Source organism: Drosophila montana, unplaced genomic scaffold, assembly GCF_035044405.1.
Source record: "Drosophila montana isolate Dmon_TW-CO22-7 unplaced genomic scaffold, ASM3504440v1 contig_2178_1, whole genome shotgun sequence".
Lineage (NCBI taxonomy): Eukaryota > Metazoa > Arthropoda > Insecta > Diptera > Drosophilidae > Drosophila > Drosophila montana.
The window spans coordinates 678,643-701,005 of record NW_026997075.1 but is presented as its reverse complement, the minus strand read 5'-3'; the positions used below and the strand labels follow the sequence as shown (position 1 = coordinate 701,005).

The 22,363-nt window shown below is 38.4% G+C and overlaps 2 protein-coding genes and 1 long non-coding RNA gene across 8 annotated transcripts in view; 2 read left to right on the top strand and 1 right to left on the bottom strand.

Moving 5' to 3' along the window:
* The window catches only part of scalloped (TEA domain transcription factor 1 homolog scalloped), a 65,525-nt gene that overhangs the window by 13,537 nt on the left and 29,625 nt on the right, over window positions 1–22,363 (top strand). For 2 of the 5 annotated variants that reach the window (XM_064680737.1, XM_064680736.1), the window contains exons 1-2: window positions 19,258–19,486; window positions 20,635–20,981. The exons of 1 other annotated variant lie outside the window; for it this stretch is intronic. In XM_064680737.1, the coding sequence (XP_064536807.1) occupies window positions 20,873–20,981 (109 nt within the window). In that variant the 5' untranslated portion in view covers window positions 19,258–19,486; window positions 20,635–20,872. Of the gene's footprint in view, window positions 1–19,257; window positions 19,487–20,634; window positions 20,982–22,363 lie in introns of those variants that run through there. 2 more of the 5 variants (XM_064680740.1, XM_064680739.1) reach the window with 1 other exon arrangement.
* Window positions 12,410–18,687, bottom strand: LOC135427452 (uncharacterized). The gene is made up of 4 exons (XR_010436051.1): window positions 18,673–18,687; window positions 13,023–13,295; window positions 12,821–12,960; window positions 12,410–12,736 (listed from the first exon to the last, which is right to left on the bottom strand). It is a non-coding gene; the product is annotated as an uncharacterized LOC135427452 (long non-coding RNA).
* Window positions 13,792–15,708, top strand: LOC135427516 (serine/threonine-protein phosphatase 2A activator). Of its 2 annotated transcripts, XM_064681049.1 has the most exons (2): window positions 13,792–14,316; window positions 14,386–15,708. In XM_064681049.1, the coding sequence occupies exons 1-2, from the start codon at window positions 13,882–13,884 to the stop codon at window positions 15,388–15,390; spliced, it is 1,440 nt and encodes a 479-aa protein (XP_064537119.1). In that variant the 5' UTR covers window positions 13,792–13,881; the 3' UTR covers window positions 15,391–15,708. The 2 variants fall into 2 exon arrangements, with proteins under 2 accessions (XP_064537119.1, XP_064537118.1); XM_064681048.1 differs by having other exon boundaries at window positions 13,794–15,708.

Sequence of the window (22,363 nt, the reverse complement as noted above, 5' to 3'; positions counted from 1 at the left end):
CAATGCACAGTCCAAGCTATAAGATCTAGGTAGCTTTTTGAACTTTTTTTTATTTTGTTTTGCTTCAAGCTCTTTTCCATAGATCGTTGTGAACATTTGTTTATAATATATATAATTTAATATATATAATATAATTTATAATATAATTTATAATAATATATATTCAATGGATTTGCATAGATTCTATGTGTGGGCATCGACTGCTACAGTAACATACGGTCAGGTATTGAGTTCCTATATGTATTACTTTTTGGATTTTCAATTTGAATTCCAATCAATGTCCATCTATAATAACATAAAGCTGCCATAGGAACTATCGGTTAAAAACTAAGTTTTTGTATGAACAGCTTTTGTGTGATTCATGATATTCCAATAGGAGTTTTACAGTTTTGCCAGTGCAAAATCTTTTCAGCACTTGACTACTATATCATATACTTAAATAGAAAGATTCAGTTTGGTAAACTATTGCATTTTTTCACGATATCCCGAGCAAACTTGTTCCAGACATATCTGCAAACACATACCTAATCGATCAGCTATAACATATGGCTGAACCTATAAACAATCGCACGAATATCAAGATTTTGCTCAAAAGCTCTACTAAGTCGCACGTCTACAAGGGTATTTACTATTCGGCATGCGACAGTTAGGCGTACTTTCTTGTGTTTTTTTTTTATACGATATGCAACGGATTACATGAACGCTTAGTGGGGCAGTTGTTGTGGCGTCCAGTTGGGTTCCAGGCGCTAAGCGAATGATTCATATACAAAAACATGCTAGAAAGAAAGGGGAGATATAAGGAACAAGAGAGAGAGAGAGAGAGAGAGAGCTAGTGAATGATAGAGAATTGAGGGGGAGGCACATGAAAATAGGTTTATTTGATGACAGTCGCATTTTGGCTATGTGACTTTTTACAGTTTATTTGCGCCAAATAAATCGTAAGCTCTTGTTAAATTATCACGCTGACATGTCTTCGAAACGTGCAATAATGGCAAATGTTTTCAATTCTGAAATGTAACCACTTGAACAACTACAACAACTACTTTGGAAGGTTATTAGAAGCCGTCCAATCCGCATCAAGCCAAACCCAATCGTAACTTAACTAGCTGATCTTGGCCAATCCGAAAGGTCCTCCGATTTGTAACGAGCTGTTGCCAACTAGAGCACGAGCCGATCATAATATATTTAAATGTACATAAGTATATAATTCCCATATGTTACACACACATTTACTGCTTCGTTCAAGAGTTTGATATAGATATAGAAAATAAGGAGAATTTCAAATTTGAAAGCTGAGAATCATTTAGAGAAAGTAATTTAGCTTGAATGAAATAGTCAATAAAAAAGGTTGCATAGCATATAAAAATGTTCAGTTTTAGGAACATTTGGATATACATCTATGCATTATATTATTTTTTAAATAATAATTTTTATTATAGTAGTAGGTTTCACTGGACGCTTTCTATTGCAGTTAATTTTAATTCAAATTAACTACATTTATTTATTGAAATGAAAAAGTCGTAACTTTATAAATATACAAATGAAGTAAATTGTAGAAAACAAAGGGAAGAACTTAAAGCACAAAATATCCAAGACTTAGAGCTAGGCAAGTCAAAAGTATTATCTAAAAAAATATTATGTTAAGCCTAAAACAAGAGTAGTCTTCGCCTAACAAAAGTGTTCGTTAGCAGAGTTTTCACTGCATGCAAAATGCTAAGAGAACCAACGCAAGAAAGAAACCTAAAGTCTGTAAAACTTATCTCGTTCCAAATATATTTGTTTTTTTATAAAAAAAGATAAAATAAATGTGGCCTGATATATAATTGATTGAGAGGAGTGTTCGCTTACTAAAAAGTGTTCGTTCGCAGAGTTTTTACTGTATGAAAATGCTAAAAGACACAACGCAAGAAAGAAACTTAAAATCTGTAAAACTTATCTCGCTCCGAATACATTTGATTTGTTAAATAATAAAGAGAATATAAATGTGGCCTGATATATAATTGATTGAGAGGAGTGTTCGCTTACTAAAAGTGTTCATAAGCAGAGTTTTCACTGTATGGAAAATGCTAACAGAAACAACGCAAGAAAGAAACATTTAATCTGTAAAACTTAGCTCGTTTCGAATACATACAGTTAAGCTGTAAAATTTTTTTTATGATTAAAGATTTGGGTAAGCATTTTTTTATCTTTTTGCTTTGATTTTTGGTATATTTCCTCATCTTGTTAACCCAATTTGTTGGCTGCTTCTTTTTTTTTTGTGCTTCTCCAAGCTAAGTATGGCTTCTATTGTTGTTGTCTTTGATGCTGATGATGAGTCTAATCAATCATTCGGTTTGACGACATTCGTGCATTTATTATGACAACTTAATGACAAAGTTGACTTTAACATTAATTTATTTATTTTAGCTACAGTTGAGCTCTAGTAAGCGCATGTAACTAGAATAGTTTTTCACTTTAGTTAAAGCAGGAATAGAGTTTCCTATTGTCTCGTAGTTTTTCTTCATTTCCCAAAGCTCAACTTGCGCACCTGCTGAAGAGTTTGTATTGGAAATATTGGCTGCTAAATGCCTGTTGCCTGCCTTATTGGCTTCATATTCTGATGCATCGCCTGACCATTTTTTTGCTCTGATTTTTTTGCATTTTTATTATTTTTTTTTTGCAACGATAACAACGTTATCAGTGCACTGGCCAAAAATGGAGCACAAATCAAAATGTAGTTGAACAGTGCTCTCCCGCACGGACATTCAGTTGTTCATTTGTCTGCCTACCGATTTGACGGCAACAATGCAAAAAGATTGCAAAAAAAAAAAAAAAAAACACCAAAAACTGACCAAGCAACAGCATACTGCAAATACCCTGCCGTAAGAGTATTTACATACGTTTGGCAACTAAATAAATGACAGAATTGTCATATAACAGAGTGTCAACTGGATGCAACAACAGGATGTTATTTTAACAGCGTATCATAACAGTTTACCCTTTGTATTTTACAGTGTTATCATACATTTGTATATTATTCGGCTGAAATAACATTGATTGATATTCAAATAATATGACTTATCTTCATTCTTCTGACGAGGGAGTATATAACAGAATCTAAATATAACCTTTTAAAGTTAACAGTATGATATTTTAACAGTGTTTTATCATAACAGTTTACCTTTACTATTTCACTATGTAATATTCATGTTATAAACATTTATATAGCTTATTCATTTTAACAGTGTTGTGTTAAGACAAATAACATAGAGCCAATTAAGCAACATGATATTTTAATAGCGTTCATCATAACAGTTCACTTTCTGTATTTAACAGTGTTCTGTTTACACAAACAATGTTATTAACATTTTTATTGCTCATTCGAAGGGTTATCCGGTATTTTATGTCGAATTAATATTAGCATATTAATAATATTTCTTAAACAATAATTTTGATTTATTTTTTATATATAAAAAAGAATTTAAATGAAAAGAAATATTTTAGTTAGTCATATTTTTTCAATTCGATGTGTAATTAGACAAGTTAAACAATTAGATATGCATATAAAATTGAATAATTAATTTTTTTACTACACAGATTATTTAATTATAGTATTTAGTTAAATATCTTATAGTTTAACATAGTGCTGATCGTAGCTAATATGCCCGTTCGCACTACGTGTGTGTGTGGTGGGTGTGCGACGGGCTTTAAAAACGAATGAATGCAAGAATGGAGTATGAACCGTAAATGAAAATATGTGCAGCATTAATTTCAACGTTGCTGCACAATCAGAGCGCACAGACTCCGCTGGAGAGTTGGGTGGCTGGGTGGTTGGGTGGTTGGGTTTGGTTTGGCTTGGCTCGGTGGTTGCTGTGCAGCTGGCGTTGCCTTTGCCGTTGCCTTTGCCGTTGCCGTTGCTGACTGAATGGCTGGCTAGAATGTGGGGTGGCTGGGTTGGTCAGTTTGCAGTGGGTGGGTGGCATGTTGTATGGCTGCAGATGTAACATACACAATCAAAATTCCATTCTGTGTCATGCTCAGCTCGTGCATCCCATACGGCCAGGGCCTGGGTCTAGGTCTGCTGCTGGCTCTCCGCTTGGCCAGCAGGCAGTCATTCAGTTAGTCATTCAGCCAAGCATTTAGTCAGTCAGTCAACCAGGCGGACTGTTTGTCTGTCTGTCCGTCTGCCTGCCCATCTGTCTGTCTGTCTGTCTGTCTGCCATTCGTAGTTGCGCATTGTTTGACCAAAAATCAGAGAGGGAAAAATATAATCGAGGCAGAACTGAGAGCTGAAATTCCATTGTTGCGGCGTTATAAACAAAATTTGCATTCTTTAGTATTCGCAGACAGCACACACGGCACACACACACACACACACACAGTGTGGCATATATCATGCATATGTATGTGATATGTCTGTAGTTTTCCACATATTTTGGCATTTTCATTTGTCTTCGTTTCATTTGGTTTCGTTTCGTTTCGTTTCATTGGCAGATAAATAATTGCGTAGGCCGCATTCTGCCTGCGCTTATCACTCACGATGCCTGATCACAGTTTTCAGGACGACGCACACATACACTAGCTTACACACACACACACATTCGCACTGAGCACACATCTGAGAAATTGTTGTAATAACCCACGCAACTCAATTCAGTTTCTTCCTGTGGCCAGGCAACCTCAGAATGCAACAGAAACAAGTAAATCCTATAAAATCGTGCAGCTCGATTACGCAATACCCTATATTCAGCCTTGCTTTGCACTAACATCTATTTATTAGCTCGCAATTCTAGTGTAACAGGTGAAGATATAGACTTGACAGCATTTTGAGCTTTGCGTGACGATTTGTTATGCCTGCTCTTAAAAGCTATCGAGATATCGATAGTTATCGATGCCTATTGTTAATGTGAACTTAACTTGGGCTAACAAACTTTGATTCATGCTGAAACAAAAAAGTACACGGTTTAATATCTTAAACTTAAAGAAACAGTTCTCATTCAATTTATAATCCTTACATATGGCACAATATTCTAGCAATTTATCGATTTATCGATAACATTTACAATTGAAAAGAATTCTTTTTTTACTCTTTCATTCAACTGAAAAAGCTCAAATAAAGCAAATGCTCCATATAATACTTTTACTGCGCTCTGTGGTTAAGTTTAAAAAAAAACTTTATGGAATCGATAAATATCGAGAACAAACACATACATATATTCAAGCTATCTTTCGGGTTGACATTGAGCACTACGACAGAACTTGGAAAAATTCGATGGTGAAATGAGGGAAAATTGTGGCCAGAGTTTGTACGAAAAAAACATGAACAAGAACGCGGTGAGGAAGAGGAAAGCGTGGCTTTCAATCTGAGCGTTGGACTAGCAAGCGAGAAGTCGCTGGATCAAAATCTGGCAACTAATTGCAGTTTTTATAGTTTTCTTTCTTTCTTTTTTTTCTATTTCGAAAAACGAAGCAATATTTAATTAAAAAGTAATGGAAGTTGAATGGAAGTAAAAGTTAAAAATGTACTTTTGATTGATCAACTACTGCATATGTATTCGCTTGGGTACATATACATATGTATGTATATATATAAAATATTGAATTCTTATTTTTTTTTAAACATTTAAACCATTGTACTCTCTTGGACCATTTTTAATGGGTATAGAAATCAACGTCATATCAGTTGGCCGGAGTAGCTGCATCCTGCAGTTGACTTTGCTTTGGCCACTTTCTTTGACATGTGAGTACCGATGTGTGTGTGTGAGTGTGTGTGTGTGTGTGTGTGTGTGCATGCACAACTGCATCGGGCTGCATTTTTTGTGCATATCCCCAGTGTGTGTGTTCCTTGTTCTGCTGCTGCTGCTGCAATCAAACGGCCAACGGTCAGCCCACATTGTTATTTAAATGTCGACACAAAGCGCTGGCCGGGAACTCCAACTCCAACTCCAACTACGCTGAGCGTTTACCCAGTGGCAGCTGCTGGCCCCGGCTCTCCCGGCTCTCCCGGCCGTCCGTCCGTCAGTTGGGCATTTGTGCACGGAATTGGGCGGTTGGCGGATGTTGGCTGGCAGACATGTTGGCTGCACATGTTAATTAACAATTTTGATTGAATTCCAATTTGAGATGAAATGTTTGGGGCGCCATACATAGCAGGCGGGCAACCCGGCAACGCGGCAAGCCGGCCAGCGGGATATATTCATCCATGTATACGTATATGTACATATATTCACTTTTTGGCCTTTGAGCCACGCTGTTCATTTCGCAATTGCATTTCGGCTCACAGAAATTTCATTAACCGTTGCGCAGCGCACACGTGGCGTCTACTTAATTGACGCATTGCTTCAATTTTCCATACAAAATGTGCCCAAAACCCCAACATGCCCAAAAGCCCCAAACTCTCAAGCTCAATTCCATCTATGCTCGGCCCCGGCTCGCAGGCACTTTTCATATTTCATATATTAACAATAAATGCATTTCGCGTGTTGTTGTTTTTTTTTTTTTTTGGTTTTTTTTTCGCACTTGCAGTTAATTGTTGCTGTTGTGCGTATCTGTGAAAATATTGTATTGTTTGTTGGTTTGCACAATAAATAAAATGGACACACATTCTTTTTTCCTGGAATTTCGCTGCACTCGTAATTAACTTCATAATTAAATTGGTCAAATGAACCCGTCCGTCGGTGCACAGCGCACTTTTATTCTCTGCGGTTTTGCATGTGTTTGGTTTTTGTTTTTCCATTTTTATTATTCTTATATAGAGGTCATCTTGACTATATGATGTTGTTGGATACGCCCATATTTCAAGCATATGCAATGTTACCTATGTAAGCGAAATTGGCTTCTGCTTAAAAGCAATATTTGGAGCCGAAGTTAATTACACTTTTAAGCTGCTTCTCACTCAAAGGCTTTTTACTTTGATTCAAACCATTTTTGGAGAAATAGATGGCTCGAATCGCTTGCCGGTTCAGCTTTTTCTAGAGTCTCGATTTAATGTTCGCTTTATATTAAAAATTGGTTAATAACCGAAGTCTAGATTATACTTATTTTTGTGCAGTATTTCCAGAAATTATATTTAACATATTTTCTGGTCAGACATGCAATTATATTCCTGTCACGCTTTCCAAATGAAATGTAAGCTTCCTGTTACAAACATTTTTAAATTCAATCGCTGCAAATGCCATCAAAACCATTTATCGATGTTCTGTGAAAGTATCGAGTTTTGTACAATCGTGACAAGCTATCGAAGATCGATTAAAATACTCAAAGATTTCGATTAAACTTGATTGTTAGACATTTGCCACATTCCCAATGTTACTTTAGTAAGCTTTATTAGGTTTAATTACTCTCTTCAAACAAATTTTAACCAAATCGAATAATATGAACAAATATGAACCATATTTAATATTAATTGAATATGATAGCATTAACTGTCTCAGATTGTATTTTAAATTAAGGTTTCTTTGCAATTCTATCAATTCCATCACAAATATGCAACAAACAGGGTAACCATTCGTCGAGCACTAAACTCTTTGTCATGGCAATCATCATAATAATCGTCAGCGTTATGGGAATCTGTTTATGTGCAAATATCTGAATGAGCATTTGAGAGTGCAAATTTGTATTAAAAATATACTTTGTGTGTGCGGGTGGATACATTTTGTGGTGTGCGAACAGCATGAATTATCCGCATCGAATAGCGGCTGCTTATGACACTTGAAATTACATCGCACATTATGACCAGTCGAGCACTTTGAGCACGTAACGCACGAAGCGCCCGAGCAGGGATCCAACATCCAAAAGCTCTCATTAACACCGTCAAGCACGAAGCACAAGAGCGAAAGAGAAGGCAGTCAGTGAGTATACCCTGGTAAAAAGGGGGCTTCAGGGCTGTGTGCCAATGTATGTTACAGAAAGAAGCAAGCATTAGGTATCAATATTCTGAATTAGACTGACTAGTTGGGTCGAACTGGAGACTCGCAATATGTTTTTATTGTATATCAAATGCAAAACAAGTTTAAAATTTCTATTTGATATCTCTTCCCGTTTCCATAGTTTGGATTAAAATCGATTATTTCTTGTCGATAAAAATCGATCTTTTTGTAGATATCGTTTTTAATGTCCATAATATCAATACAAATTGATCAGTTCTTGTCGATATCTCTTCCCACATCTATAATATCGATCATATGCTGTCGATATCTCCTCTCATTTCCATACCATCAATAAAAATCGATACTTTTTTGTTGATATCTTTTTCGATTTTCATAATATCCATAAAAAACGATACTTTTGTCGATAACTCTTCCCATTTTCATATTTTCGGTAAAAATCGATTCTGAAACATGGTATTTAAAGCACAATTCAAATATTTTAAGTAAAAGATGCATCAAATTTGGTATTTAGATCCTTACTTTGATCTATACAAATCGTAGAATGCATTTCCCTTCTTATGGTGCAAAGGGAAGAAGCAGAGCAGTGAAGGCACCTTTCACATTAACGTGTACAGGGTATCTGCTGGTCGGCCACTGTCTTGTTTCTTCTTTTATTGTTGTTCCATGATAATAAAAATGTGTTGCACTTGTTTTGTATACCTTTATTTCCCTTGTCCCCCCTCCCCCCGCCTCCCATACACACACAATGTACAAGGGAAGCGCCGAAGACAGGTGTAAATTTGTACAATTTCTGTTTAATTGATGATGGGAATAAAACACAAAACGCAAGACAGCAAAAGCCACAGCAAGAACAACGATTAGGGGCCAAACCGCAGATAAGAAGCGTACACAAAATTTCTGCATAATTCAAGGCGAAAATATTCAATATCAAATCGAATGCATTAAAAACACACGCACACACGTTTCACAGCCAATCAATTCACTTATGTAACTATATATATATGCACATATATATAAAGCTATATATGTATATAAAAGTACATAAAGTAAATGTGGTATAAACCGAAGCGAAATATTCTGTTAGGTTATTCTTGAATTGATGGACAATGGACAATATAGCTGGGGATTAAAGAGACTACGAAAATTGTAGATCCAAAGAATATTTTAACATATATATAGAAAGAGAATAGAATAGAGTAAAAATATATAGAGATATAGAGGATGATTATCAATAAACAAAAAAGAATAAAAATAGATATTAAATATAACAATTATAGATAATATATAAAGTACTTTAAGCCAGATACTTATCTAGAAAACAAAGAAAATCGATATACATATATAGTTTTCTTTTTAGGGACATTTCACATTTATATATCCTAAAAGATATAGAGAAATAAAGAGAGATAGAGATAGAGAGAGAGAGAGAAAGAAAGAGAAAGAAAGACAAAGAAAGAGAAAGTGAGAGAGAGAGCTAGAGCGAGAGCGAGAACGAGAACGAGAGAGATAAAGGGATAGAGAGAGAGATAGAGAGATAGACAGTAAGAGAGGGGGAGACAGCGACAGACAGAGAAAGAGAGAGAAATTGGGAGAAGCAGATACAGAGAGAGATAGAAAGGCAGAGATAGATAGGGAGAGGAAGAGAGAGAAGTAGAGAATATTACAAAGTAGTCATCAAATGTGTAAGGCATAGAAGTATTTATATAGACATAAAGTATATATTTTCTTGAACAGTATCAACATTCGATATAGCCAGGTACGTCGGTGTGTTTCCATGCATATAAGTCGCTCAGTCGTAAGGCTATGGCCAGGTACTGCTGCAGATAGGGTATATGTATGTGCAATATCTTGTCAATATCGGACTACTATATGATATAGCTCCAAAAAACAATCGAAAATGTTTTTGTTTAAAGATATTACCAACAAGCTCAGCAGTAGAAAGCTTCACAATTCTGCTTACATATCTGGAAGGGCATTTACTCTTCGGTGTAGCCATTCTTTGTGGCCATTCTCAAGTGTGCTTTTTACTGTGTTCCCCAAAGTATTTATGCGAGTTTCTTAAGTTTGAGTCAGCTGCTTGGGGCTATTCTCACTGCTGGGAAGAGAGTATCTTGAAGTCGTGCTTGCCTGTTGCTTTGCATTGCTGTCTTATGCCTCTTTAATGTGTCCCTTGGGACAGTCCAACTCTTCAACTATTTATTCCCGCTGCCTGCAAATGATGTCTGTTGTGCGTCATAGGATTTTGCCCAGATGACAGGTGCTGCTGCTGCTACTGCTGCGGCTGCGGCTGGCTATGATTGAGTTATCTAAAATAAAATGCTCAAAATGGCCTGATAAATGTTAGCTGACAATAAATCGTATGACAGGCAGCGCGAAGGGAAGAGGGCGGGCGGCAGGGCGGGGGGCAGGGCGGGTCCGCGGAGACAACAGTCGCCACACAGTCATTACGTCTGCGGCGGATTGCGCGATGTGGCACAGATATTCGCCAATGCGTGGGCGATCGCATAATAGCCATAATCATCCACGGACCTGCGTCTGGGCTCGACTCTGCGAATGGCGACGGGACACGGTTTTGGGATGGTTATGCAAAAAACAACAACAACAACAACAACTACAAAAGCGAGGCAAGAAAGTTAACCGCTGTGACGCTTATTGAATACCCTTTTAGATATACTCGTATACTCGTGTCCGTCACAGTCAATCTAAAGCATAATGCACATTTTTTCTAATACTGAAGAGCTTTTTTAAAGTTAAGTAACAACCTTGTACAGCATAATGATAAACTTGAAGGGCTTTTAATGTTAGGTATTTTTTGAGTAAGATAAAATATCTGTTTCTCATACAATTTATGATTTATAGATAATGAAATTTTCCCGTAGAAGAGCTCATCAGTAGCCTCCATTCCAAATTAGATAGCTCTAACTGTAGATTTGTAGACATAGAAGTTCGATTTTTACCAAGCCCCCAATTAGGCACATAATATTAGCTGATAAAGCACAAAGCTCTTTCAACGGGTAAAACACACAGCAAAAGGACTGTAATTTCCGCGCTTTACATTCTTTTCGTTGCTTGCAATTCCCAACAAGTTAAAGCTTTCGAAATGGGATAAGGCGTTTGCAAAATCAGAGTCGATTAAGTCGAAATACTTATGAAAGATTGAACAATTGTCGAGGGATTATATATACGAATACTCTTCAACATATATTATATATCCATTATATATTATAGGGTATATGCCCAACCTAGCACAAAATCAAATCAAATAAATTGCATAAATTTGCATAGAAAACTGTGACAAAGCACTTGGCTTGCAGCCATAACAGCTATGCACATATCGTGGCCATATATCAAAGTACCCGCTGTAAGGGTATCAAAAAACTAAAACCGCAGTCGCATCAGTTGCCTGTCTTCGTCTTGGCTGCAGGGCATTGTACAGCGCCCACGGTCTACACACGATTAATACACATCCATATATATATATATATATATGTATATATATGTATGTATAAATGTATATACATATATATGCACAGATGTATATGCAAACACACTTATTTACATGCGCGTCTGTATGTTTTTTCATAGAAGCGAGAGCACACACTCGAGCATATACACACAAACACACACACACACACACACACAAAAAATATATGTATATATGTATGTAGATATATCTTTATGCACAATATATACGCACACATGTATGGCAAATAAATATGTGTATGTGTATGTGTATTTATCTAGATCTAGCTGTAGCTCTCTATCTATTGCCGACACAGCGCAGCGCATTTTATTTTTAGATAATTGCTCTTCCTCTTCACAATTTGGCGCCGATCCAAAAGAACGAAGAAGAAGAAGAACAAAATAAATAGATTCTAGATTTTTGCAAAAATCATAGTAATAACAAGCAAACGCGCTAATCTCAAAATGATCCGCAGATTACACGCCCTCCCACCAGACAGAGACAGCTGCTCTCTACATATATATCTATATCTATATATATTTCTCAAACGAACTATACAGAAACTATATATATGTATATATGTAAATGCATATATATAAATCGTAGCGCAATGCACCTCTTGAGAAACCATTTTCGCTTGATAACATTGATTTTATGACGCTACAAATTAAACCAAACGTTTAAATGTAGTTGAAACCAATAAAAATTCAAGATTCAATTAGACGAGAGTGTGCAAAAATTGATAAAGTTATGATATCATGGGAACTAACTGGGAACTCAGTCATATCTGCTCTGCATAGTTTCAATTTCTACGTAGACGTACGTGTCTTTTAAGTGCCTGACTAGAAGATATCCTAGAAAACTAGAGCATTTCATTTGAGAATTTCCCTATCGAATTTCCCTCTTAGGGAAATTCCGGATTTACAGCGCTTCGAACCCCAACCTTCGTGCACAGTGTTAAGTTAAGAACAATATTTTATTATGATACATAACAAAGTTTCGACGACCCAATTAACATGATATTAAAATAATACAATTCATCAACTTAACTACTTAAATGCATACTGAGATGATACATATGCATACACACACGTGCACAAAGTTATTGTGAGTGTATCGTGTGTGTGTACCCTATATTATGGTAACGCCAATTTTTACTTATCTGAAAGGCTAATCTTTCTGACAGCAAGCTGATTGCCTTGCACTTATTGTGGGCGTTAAGTGTGCCCAGCCGCGTAAGAAAAACACAATCTCTAGCGCGAACACACTTCGATTGTCTGTGCTGTGATTTATCGATGTCAGCGAAAGTCGATTAATGTGCCTAACACAACGATTGGCAATTCAACATGGCGGCCGCACAATAGCCTGGAAACTGAAGGCACTTCAAAAAGAACTCGGCAACACTCTATAGAGAGAGAGAGAGAAAGCGAGCGAGAGAGGGAGCATAAATAAATATACAGTCTATTTATTATAGTACAGGATAGCTCACCCGAAAACAGCTGCTGCATTGGGCCAACAAATAGGTCCAAATGTAAAAAAATGCGCCAAGAAGCGCCACAATAAACGATACGAACATCAACACGATCAGCCAAAATAGGAACCACAACGGATTCTTCATATTGTATGCGACTTTATATAGTATATGCATCAACGATAAGTAGTTAAAGTAAACAATTTAGCTGACTACTCACCCGGATCGCAAACAACACAACTTGCCTTGACAACTTGTCTCGTCTACTGGCACTGGGTCTTGACATGGACTCATTGAGCGACTACTATATGCTTCTAATCGGGCTATCTAACATTTGAGTGGCAATGTGCTACGGTAATTTTGACCACACACACGCACAGACAGTTTAGATAGACCTTCCAAGTATTAGTCTTCAGTCAGGCAATATTTTATGCTGATTACGGCCATAACGTGTGAATAAGCGAATACAGATAGGCCAGCCCCAGCGTGAAATCTAAAAAAGGAAAGCAAGTTAATTGGATTAAGTAAATCAAAGACCAATTACCCCTAGAAAACGGCATACAAGATAAACACTAACACACCTAGTTAATATTGTTTAAGAAAACCAAACAACCACGAGGGCTGTAAGCATGACTAGAGCTAATGAGAACTGCATAGAAAGGCGATATTTGATTGAAGAGGCGAGCAAGTGAGTAGGTTATAAATAACGAGAATAAGATAGTAAAAGAGAGAGAGAGAGAGAGAGAGATAGAGAAAGCGTGAGCAATTATGTAACAGGAAGACGCTCTCTTCACAATACCGCCTTTCTATGCAGTTCTCAAATTCAAGTAATGTTTATGGATTGTGATTATGGATTTGGATGGGCCAAAGAGAGTTACAGTAAGAACTTATTTATTGGGCTTAGTAAGCTATGATCAATATAAACTTATAGAGAACTCGGAGATCTAATCAACTTGTATGCCCAACAGGCCCTGCATCAGGTATCAAAACTCATTTTTCACCTGAATTCGGAGTCAAACATATATATATATATATATAGATATACATACATATATAGAATATATAGAATATAGTTTGAGATGAGCAGCAAACAGGTATACGATGTGGCCGATCCCACGGCCGACGCTCTGAAGGCATCAGCATTTGCACAACGGATCTACACAAAGTGTGTGCACTCTCCGGAGGATCTGGGCAAATGGAAACGATCTCGGGCCTACTACGACCTGGTGGCTTACATTAATAACACCAGCATGGCCATACAGGGTCATCGTCAGGGCGGCGGCTATACAGTCTCTAAGCAGATGCTTCAATTGTGCAAAATCTTCAATTGGCTGGATCGTCTGCTATATCAATGTCATCCGTTGGGCGTGGGACAGGGACTGCTCCGTTGTGTTGGCGAGGACAGGCTCGATACGATGGAATCGACCCATTCGCTGCGCCAAAAATGTCATCGCGCGTATCGGCACTGGCTCAAGGTGGTGCAGGAGAAGGTCTTCTCCATACTGGAGTCTCAGGTGAAGCCCCACTGCAAGCACGTCAATGAGCTGGCCCAGTATTTGACCCGCTCCTTTGGCAACTTACAGCACTACGACTACGGACCCGGCAATGAGCTAATGTTCCTGTTTTTTCTGTGCGGCCTGTTCAAGTCGGGCATATTGCAAAGCGAGGACACAGTGGCCGCGGCCCTATTGTTGTTCCAACGCTATCTGGATCTGGTGCGCCGCCTGATGAACTTCTATCGCCTGACCCCGCCCAATGTGCGTGACAATAATGTGATCGATGATCGCAACATTCTGCCATATATCTGGGGCTGTGCTCAGCTCTGTCGGGAGCAGCCGTTCGCGCCGCCACAATGGGATAAGCCGGCAATAATGGAGGCACATCGTCAGAACTATATGCTGCTCAGCAGCCTGGAGCATCTGCAGAAGACAATGGACAATGCCCCACTCGGCGTGCACTCGTATCAGCTATGGTGTGTGCTCTCGCTGTCGAACTGGCCGGATGCGTACTCTGGCCTGATGGGCACTTATCTCAAGTATGTGCTGAACGACTTTTACACCGTGCAGGATCTGATCTTTTGCGAGATGTTGTCGTTTTCGCGCCAGCCGTTGGAGTATCTACAGCGGGCCTTTTTGGGTGAGCTGCCCAAGCAGGAGACATCCTCTTCACAAATTGATGGCGACGAGGAAGAGGGTGAGGAGGAACAGGAGCTGGAGCTATATCAGGCGAAGAGCGAGAAGCAGAAACAGGAAATCAAAAAGCAACAGCAACAGCAACAATTGCCATTGGGCCCGCCCGTGCCACTGCACAAAGGCCTGAACACAGAGGTCTTTCTCGGCTATAAGGATCCGCGCAAGGATCCGAGCGATCAGGGCGAGGATCCACACATCAATATGCTGCGCCGGCCGCGTAACCAAAAGAATCAGCTAACCCAAAAATCCTCGGCTCCGGTAGATCAAAAACGCCAACTGAGCACCAAGCTGAGCATAGAATCGGCTGGCACCGATGATTTTGTCAAATTGAACGAACTTTTGGGCATCGAGAAGTCGAGCAAAAGTTTTTCAACCGTCTCATTCTACAGCATCTAACGAACAGTTAACCGCAAGGACCATCAAAAGCAAAAGATACACTTTATATATTTTTATATAGATATAGATATATACATATATGTATATCTATCGGTTCCTGTCTATTCATCAAGTCTAACATCAATGGGGGCTCTGTTCAAATGTTATTATTTAACATACATAGATATGTATATATATATTATAACATGATATGTATCTGTTACTATCTGTCTCTCACTTACACACACACACTCACGCACACACACACACTCACACTGTCTGTCACTGTCTCTCTAATTTGCTCTTGGACATTAAATTCGCAGCTGTTTTATTTCGTGAGTGTGTTTGTGTTTGTGTTCATCTGTGTTTTATGTTTGCTTGTCTGATTGTGCGACAACAAATGATTCAGTTGGTCTTTAACTGGAACTTATTAATTTCTACACAAGCACACACACGCACGCACACACACACACACACACACACATGCACTCTAGTAGACCGTCTCACGCAACTTGTTATTATTATTATTATTATAGTTGTTCTTGTTGTTGCTGTTGTTCTTGTTGCTGCTGTTGATATAGTCGTTATTGTTATTGTTATTTTTATTGTATTTCCACTGTCACTGCCGCTTCTTCTTCTTCTTTGCCTTTCACACATAATGTTAAGTTCATAAAGAACAGCACATCATTGTTATGGCAGCTGATAAACTGCGAGCAATACATACACACACACACACACACACACACACACATACAAACATTCATGCATACGTATACGTATGTATATATCGCATACGCACTGTGCTCTGCTACTAAGTCTGTTATACATTCGCGACTTTTTCTATTTTAACGCACATTGCAGTATTTCTTATAGTTATTTTTTAAGAACTCTTTCTAACTAGATACCCCTGTCTATTTGATTATTTTTCTTGTAGTGAACAACTGAATAAATAATAATTGCAATTGATTGTTAAACTTTAGAAGATACATATATTATTATCAAAATTTGTTCTTATTGCATAGCTAAGTATTTGAATTATTCTAGGCAAATTCCCACCACTTCTAAATTGTGAAATATACATAATAATTTCCGTAAGCCTTTATTTTAAATTTCAAGATTATGTATTTTCGAATTTCTACATTATCCGGGTTTCCGTAAGTTTTAACCACTGTACCAACGTAATTTGATATAGTAGACCAGTCCAATTTTTTTAATTGAATACCTGTCAACATAACTTATGAACGAAAAAACTAAAAATCAACTTGAACCTTAACCCCAAATTACTTAAGTACTTGTGTATGTATGTACATATGTGTGTATGTTTGTACGTACATCATGAATAATCAGCTTTCATAATCGCAGCGTTGATAGATTATAGATATTCGATTCCGTGTGCTAAGTAGATAAGCTTTATTTATAATATGGTCAAGCATAGTAAGATAATGAGAAAGTTAAGGTAAACCCTAACCTGCGTGAAGAGCCATCGAGATGCAATTCGGTTAATCGATAACCGAAGCTAAAAATCGATACTAGATATTGAACACACTTTTTAGAAAGACATTCACATTAAAACCTTTACATACATACATATGTTTTCATGTACGTGCATACATATGTACATATATACGTGCATATGTGTCATCAAGTTAAAACCAGTTACGCTGAGAATAGAAATTTGGTAAGAAAGCGTTTGAACTCTTATTGGCCATTTAGTGGCTACATACAAACACACGCACACACAATCACGTGTGAAGTTTTTAAAAACTAAATAAGTCACATTACATGTACCAATACCATATATACATACGTATACACATAGTTGTACTTGTATGTATGTACCCAACAGCAACTGAACGTTAACAATTGGCGCGCAGTAGCCGACCGCAGTTGCTGCTGCTGCCACTAATGTTGTTTTTGCTGCTGCTGCCGCTGCTGCTGCTGATATTGCTGCTGCTACTGTCCGTTGGCACAGTCATGGTGAAAATATTTCAAAAATGTCTGTTAATTTAACAGCAGTGCTGTTAGGCGCGCTCGCAGCTTTGCAGCGATCTTATTCCAGAATAAGCAGCACGCGCGTTAGCTTTTTTGAGCTCCAACAGAGAGTCGCTGCTACGCCCTGCAAATGTACGCTCTCTGGCTGCGGCGCTCCCACTCTCTTAGCCTCTCGCACACACACACACAAGCACACGCACGCAAGCTCCGGCGACAATAGATGCGACAAGCGAATGCAAAGTTGAACGCTGGTGTTGTAAGGGAAATGGGGAAAAATTAAAAGAAAAAAAGCAAGAAAAAACTTGTTCCTTTCTAACAATGAGCGACAAGATCAGAAGTCTTATCCCGCTCATTTGCTGCATCATCAGTTGACCAACTGGCTGCTTGGCCGACGCAACAGCAACAAAAACAGCAGCGACAACTCCTTCGCTCTTTCACCATCCACCGACCGATCAACCGACCGACCGACCGACCGATCGACCGACAGCCACCTGCATTGCAGTCTCTCTCCACAGCTGACGACGTGCAACAGCGCAACAACAAAAGCACAACGCAAACATGTGAGTGTCGTCCGACAGTACCCACAATACATGCAAACAAACAACCATAGAAAACGCATTCATACTTTCACACATACATATACATACACACACATTCACACATACACACACACAGAGCTAGTTGTTAAACTTGCTTGCTAACTTTGTCTATATGTATGTTTGTATACGGAATATGTTTGTATGTATGTGTTTTTGTTTAGTTGTCTTCAGAATAGTTCTCCAGCTTTAACATTTAATTCTATTGTACTTTAACAAATGATTGCCACTTCATTTTAATTTATCCCAGTCATCAAATTTACCCATTTATTTGTTTGCCAAATGATCGGAAAACTTGTGAATACATTCTTACATATGTATATACATACAAACATTAATTGACGCTTGTATTTTATTTATGTTTGTACATACATACATACTATGTACATATATGTACATATTAAAGCGATCGTAGATGATTTTGAAACAAGCATATCTCGAAAAGGACTCGGTTCTTATAGTACATATGTACATACATACATAAATACATGCATACATATTCATATTTAATTGGTTAACAGTCAAACTTTAACAGAACACTTAACTGTTATTTTGTGTACGGCTTATGTGTAGCTTAGCAGATTATTAATTATTAAATCTGAAAATCCTGTAAATGCATGAAACTAACAGATTGTTTTTTGAATCGAACCTGCCCCATATTCTTGAATATACCTGTACGTGAGTTTGTATTTATGTGTGTCTGTAGTTGGCTTACCTGCTTTTGTGGACTCTTTAGCCTGTTTTGGGTACAGATGCAAATGATACCCCTTCCCCACCTTGCCAACAAGCAACACAGCGCCACTGACGACGATGCCTGGTACTTTGCTTTTCTTTACAAACACAAGCACGGGCACACACACAGACACACACACACACACACGTACAGGCAATCGCAGCGTGTCTGTTGTGTTGTTGTTGCTGTTCTTCTATGCCCTGGCCGCGCCACCAACAACAAGTGAGCGAAATCGAGCGCAAAGTAAATGAGCGGCAAAAGGCAACAGCGCAGCTCGACTCGGCTCAGTTCGGTTCGGCTCGGTTCGGCTCTCCACGCTGTATTAGTCACACGTATGCCACTAACAGGCGCATGAAGAAGAATGAAGAGAGCGCTTGCGTGCGCGTGTATTTGTGTATTTATGCATGTTTTGCTTTTGTGGTATTGGTGAGATGTTGTATTGGGTTTGGGGCTTGATCACATTGTGCGGTTGTAGTTGTCATCGTTTGTGTGTTAGCAAACTAAACAGAGACAGCCAAACAGCCAGCCAGTCAAACAGGCAGCAGCAAGAGCCCAGACACGGAGCCGTGTTGCCAGTCAGTCGGCCCAGCGAGCGAGCAACTGTCGTTCTTTGTATTGATTCCGATTCAGTCGATGAGTTTCTCTCGCTTCTGCGCGTTGCGTGTTTCGCAGTGTTTCCGCGATTTTTTCGTTGTCGTCATCGTTGCCGCGTCTGCCTGTTCGCCCCGTACCCCCTCTGCGCCATACACATTCCCCCCGCAAGCTCGACGTGCGGGGCTCTGTGCGTTGTTTCTGTGTGTGTACATACATATATACGTATATATATAAATATTTTTTTATTGTGTGTAGATATTTAGTTGTTTTATTTATTTTTTGCCGTGTTTTTTCTTAGTTATTTTTTTGATAAATTTACATACACATTTTTTTTGGTGCTCATTTGTGTACTTAATGTGTTAACTCAAAATACGTACATACGTATAACTTATAAGATTTGATTTTGATTATTTCTTTGCTGCTGTGTCGATGTTTTTATCTGTATAGGTGTGTGTGTGAGTGCTCATTCAGTTAAATTTAGGCGATGCGCGTGTGCTGTTAGCCATGTTGTGTTATTCTGCTTCCTCTTGCTCGCTTGCGGTTGTTGCAACATTAAATGCATACCGCCAATTGTTAATTCTGTCAGCAATCAAAAACAAATAAAAACACCCACGCATCCAGCAACAACAATTAATAAGACAACAGTGAAAAAATCAAATTTCGAGATTTCGTTCAGTTACAATTACGTTGTGTATGTGTGTGCAGCCTAAATGCTAATACATATATGTGCATAAATAAATACGCCAAAACAAGATAAATTATTGTGCGTGTATGTGTGTGCGTTCGGCGAGCCCAACAACTTTAAGAGTGGAGCCACTCAAAAAGTACGCACCAGGGTACAAACACACGCGCACATTAATATGCATATGTATGTGTGTATGCTGGTTTTTATTTTGCACACAGATGCAGTCGTTCCAAAAGGAAAACAACAAATTTGTATGCAAAAGCCACTCAATGCATATATGAGCTGCGTGGGTCAGACAAAAACAACAGCAACATTTGCGCTTTAAGCAAAAGCGTCAATTAAGCGCGACTCGAGAAGTGCAGAAAATTACCAAAGCGTCGCTTGTTCGTCCATTCTTTGTGCTCTTTTACTCTTTTTGTTTTCCTTTTTTTTATTTTACAATTCTGCTCTCGCAATGCCTGCTGCACCTTTTTTCTGCTGAAAGGCACACACATGCACGGGCGCGCGCGCACACACACACACACATGCATTCAAAGTAGACGCAGCACATACACACGCAGACGCAGCAGCGGCTGCGGCGCGCGCGCGCAAGTTTAAAAGAGAAAAAAAATCTCAACTCTAATTGCCTTCAACTGGCATTTCATAAATCTTTGCAATTTTTCTAGTTCCCAACACACAATGTGAAGTGCAAACGGCAAGAAAAGTGATTTCAAACGCGGTAACAAGTACATCGCGCACAGGCGCTGGGCGTTATCATAACTGATAGCAGCAAAAGCACAACAGTGAAAACAGTTAACAGCGGTTAAAAAAAATAAATAAAAAAAACAGTAAAACGTGTGTACGCTTGTGACATCAGCATCCCACTTACAATTACCACATACACATACAATAAAAGCTGGCTGCATGAAAAACATCACCAGCTCAAGCACTTGCGGCACGGGGCTGCTGCAATTGCAGAACAATCTCAGCAACAGCGAATTGGACGTCGCTGTTGTTGGCAAACCAGAAGCAGGTGCGTTTTTTACACCCTCTCATTCTCTCACTCTCTCTCTCTCTTTCCAACTCTTTCTACCTTTATACTCTTGCTCTCTTAATAACATAGATAAATACATACGTGCGTTGCTCTCAATTTATCTCTGGCTGCCATCGACATATGTGATCGTAACCGATAAGAGAGCGTATAAGAGAGCGGAACACCCTTAACATTTATTTGCATATTGAAAATATACATACAAACATACACATGCGAACATACTTGTGACATTTCCCACGTTAGACAGTGGGATATTTATAATAACATCAATTACTTAATATGGGGTTTTATTATATTGTTTCACTGTTTGTCGAATATCGAATCCATTATTTTTGCGTCACATGTTCAAATAATAATGTATGCATTATTATTTTTTATATATTTTAGTAGATATATATATTCTTCTATTTTAATACCGGATATATATTGTTCTTTTCCTGACTAAGTCTGCATGACTGTCTACTGTTAGAGTTTGAGAGTCATTGACTTCGTGTTACAGTCTGAAAGTCAAGAACCCAATATTCAAGACGATTCTTTTAATAATCTAATCGATAATTACACTTAAATTTCCCTTTAATTTAGCTACAAGTCGTACTCTGCAAAATCAGTTACTAGGCAAAAATATAAATCTTATCTAGATTGTATATTTTGCGAATTGATTTTTAAAATTAAATCAGCTGCTTTTGTGATTTATGTATCCTGCAAAAATCAAAGAGAAACAACAAAAGCTGCTTCCTTACAAACAAACAGATGCAATGGGCCTTCGTGTGTGTGTGTGTGTATGTGTATGCGTGCGGTTTTTACACCTTGGCTATGTTGCATTGATTTACTCTTACGCTCGGTCGCCCTTGCTCTTGTGCGCTCGCTCTGCATTTGAACTTCTCTCTTTTGTGCAGTGCACGCGCGTTCTTTAATCAAGTCAACGCTGATGACAAAGACAACCAATACAAGCAACAACAATAACAAACACATTGGATACGACAACTATACTGGTTTCTACCTACCCATATGTAGGCACATATATCTACATATACATATATATACTCAACTACCTTTACAAGTTCTTACGTTTATACACGCACACACACACACTTAACTGTATGTGTCTGTCTATTGAAGCGAGTGACAACAACAACAGAGCGTCGCTGCCTTTGTAACTTTTATAAGCAATGTACGTGTGTTAGGTGGGGTTCACAGAACCCGATCGGTTGCGTCTTGCGCAATGTTTTTTGCCCATGCACCGTTTACACCATGTCCTGCTCTCGCTCTCTCTCTCTCTCTCTCTCTCTCTTTCTCTCTATCACTGCATGGCTATCACGCACTCATAAGTCATGACGTCGCAGGTCATCTCCAGCTAGCAG

Bases quoted from the DNA above. Each gene is read 5' to 3' on its own strand.
- LOC135427516 (XM_064681048.1), top strand. From the start codon at position 13,882: ATGAGCAGCAAACAGGTATACGATGTGGCCGATCCCACGGCCGACGCT.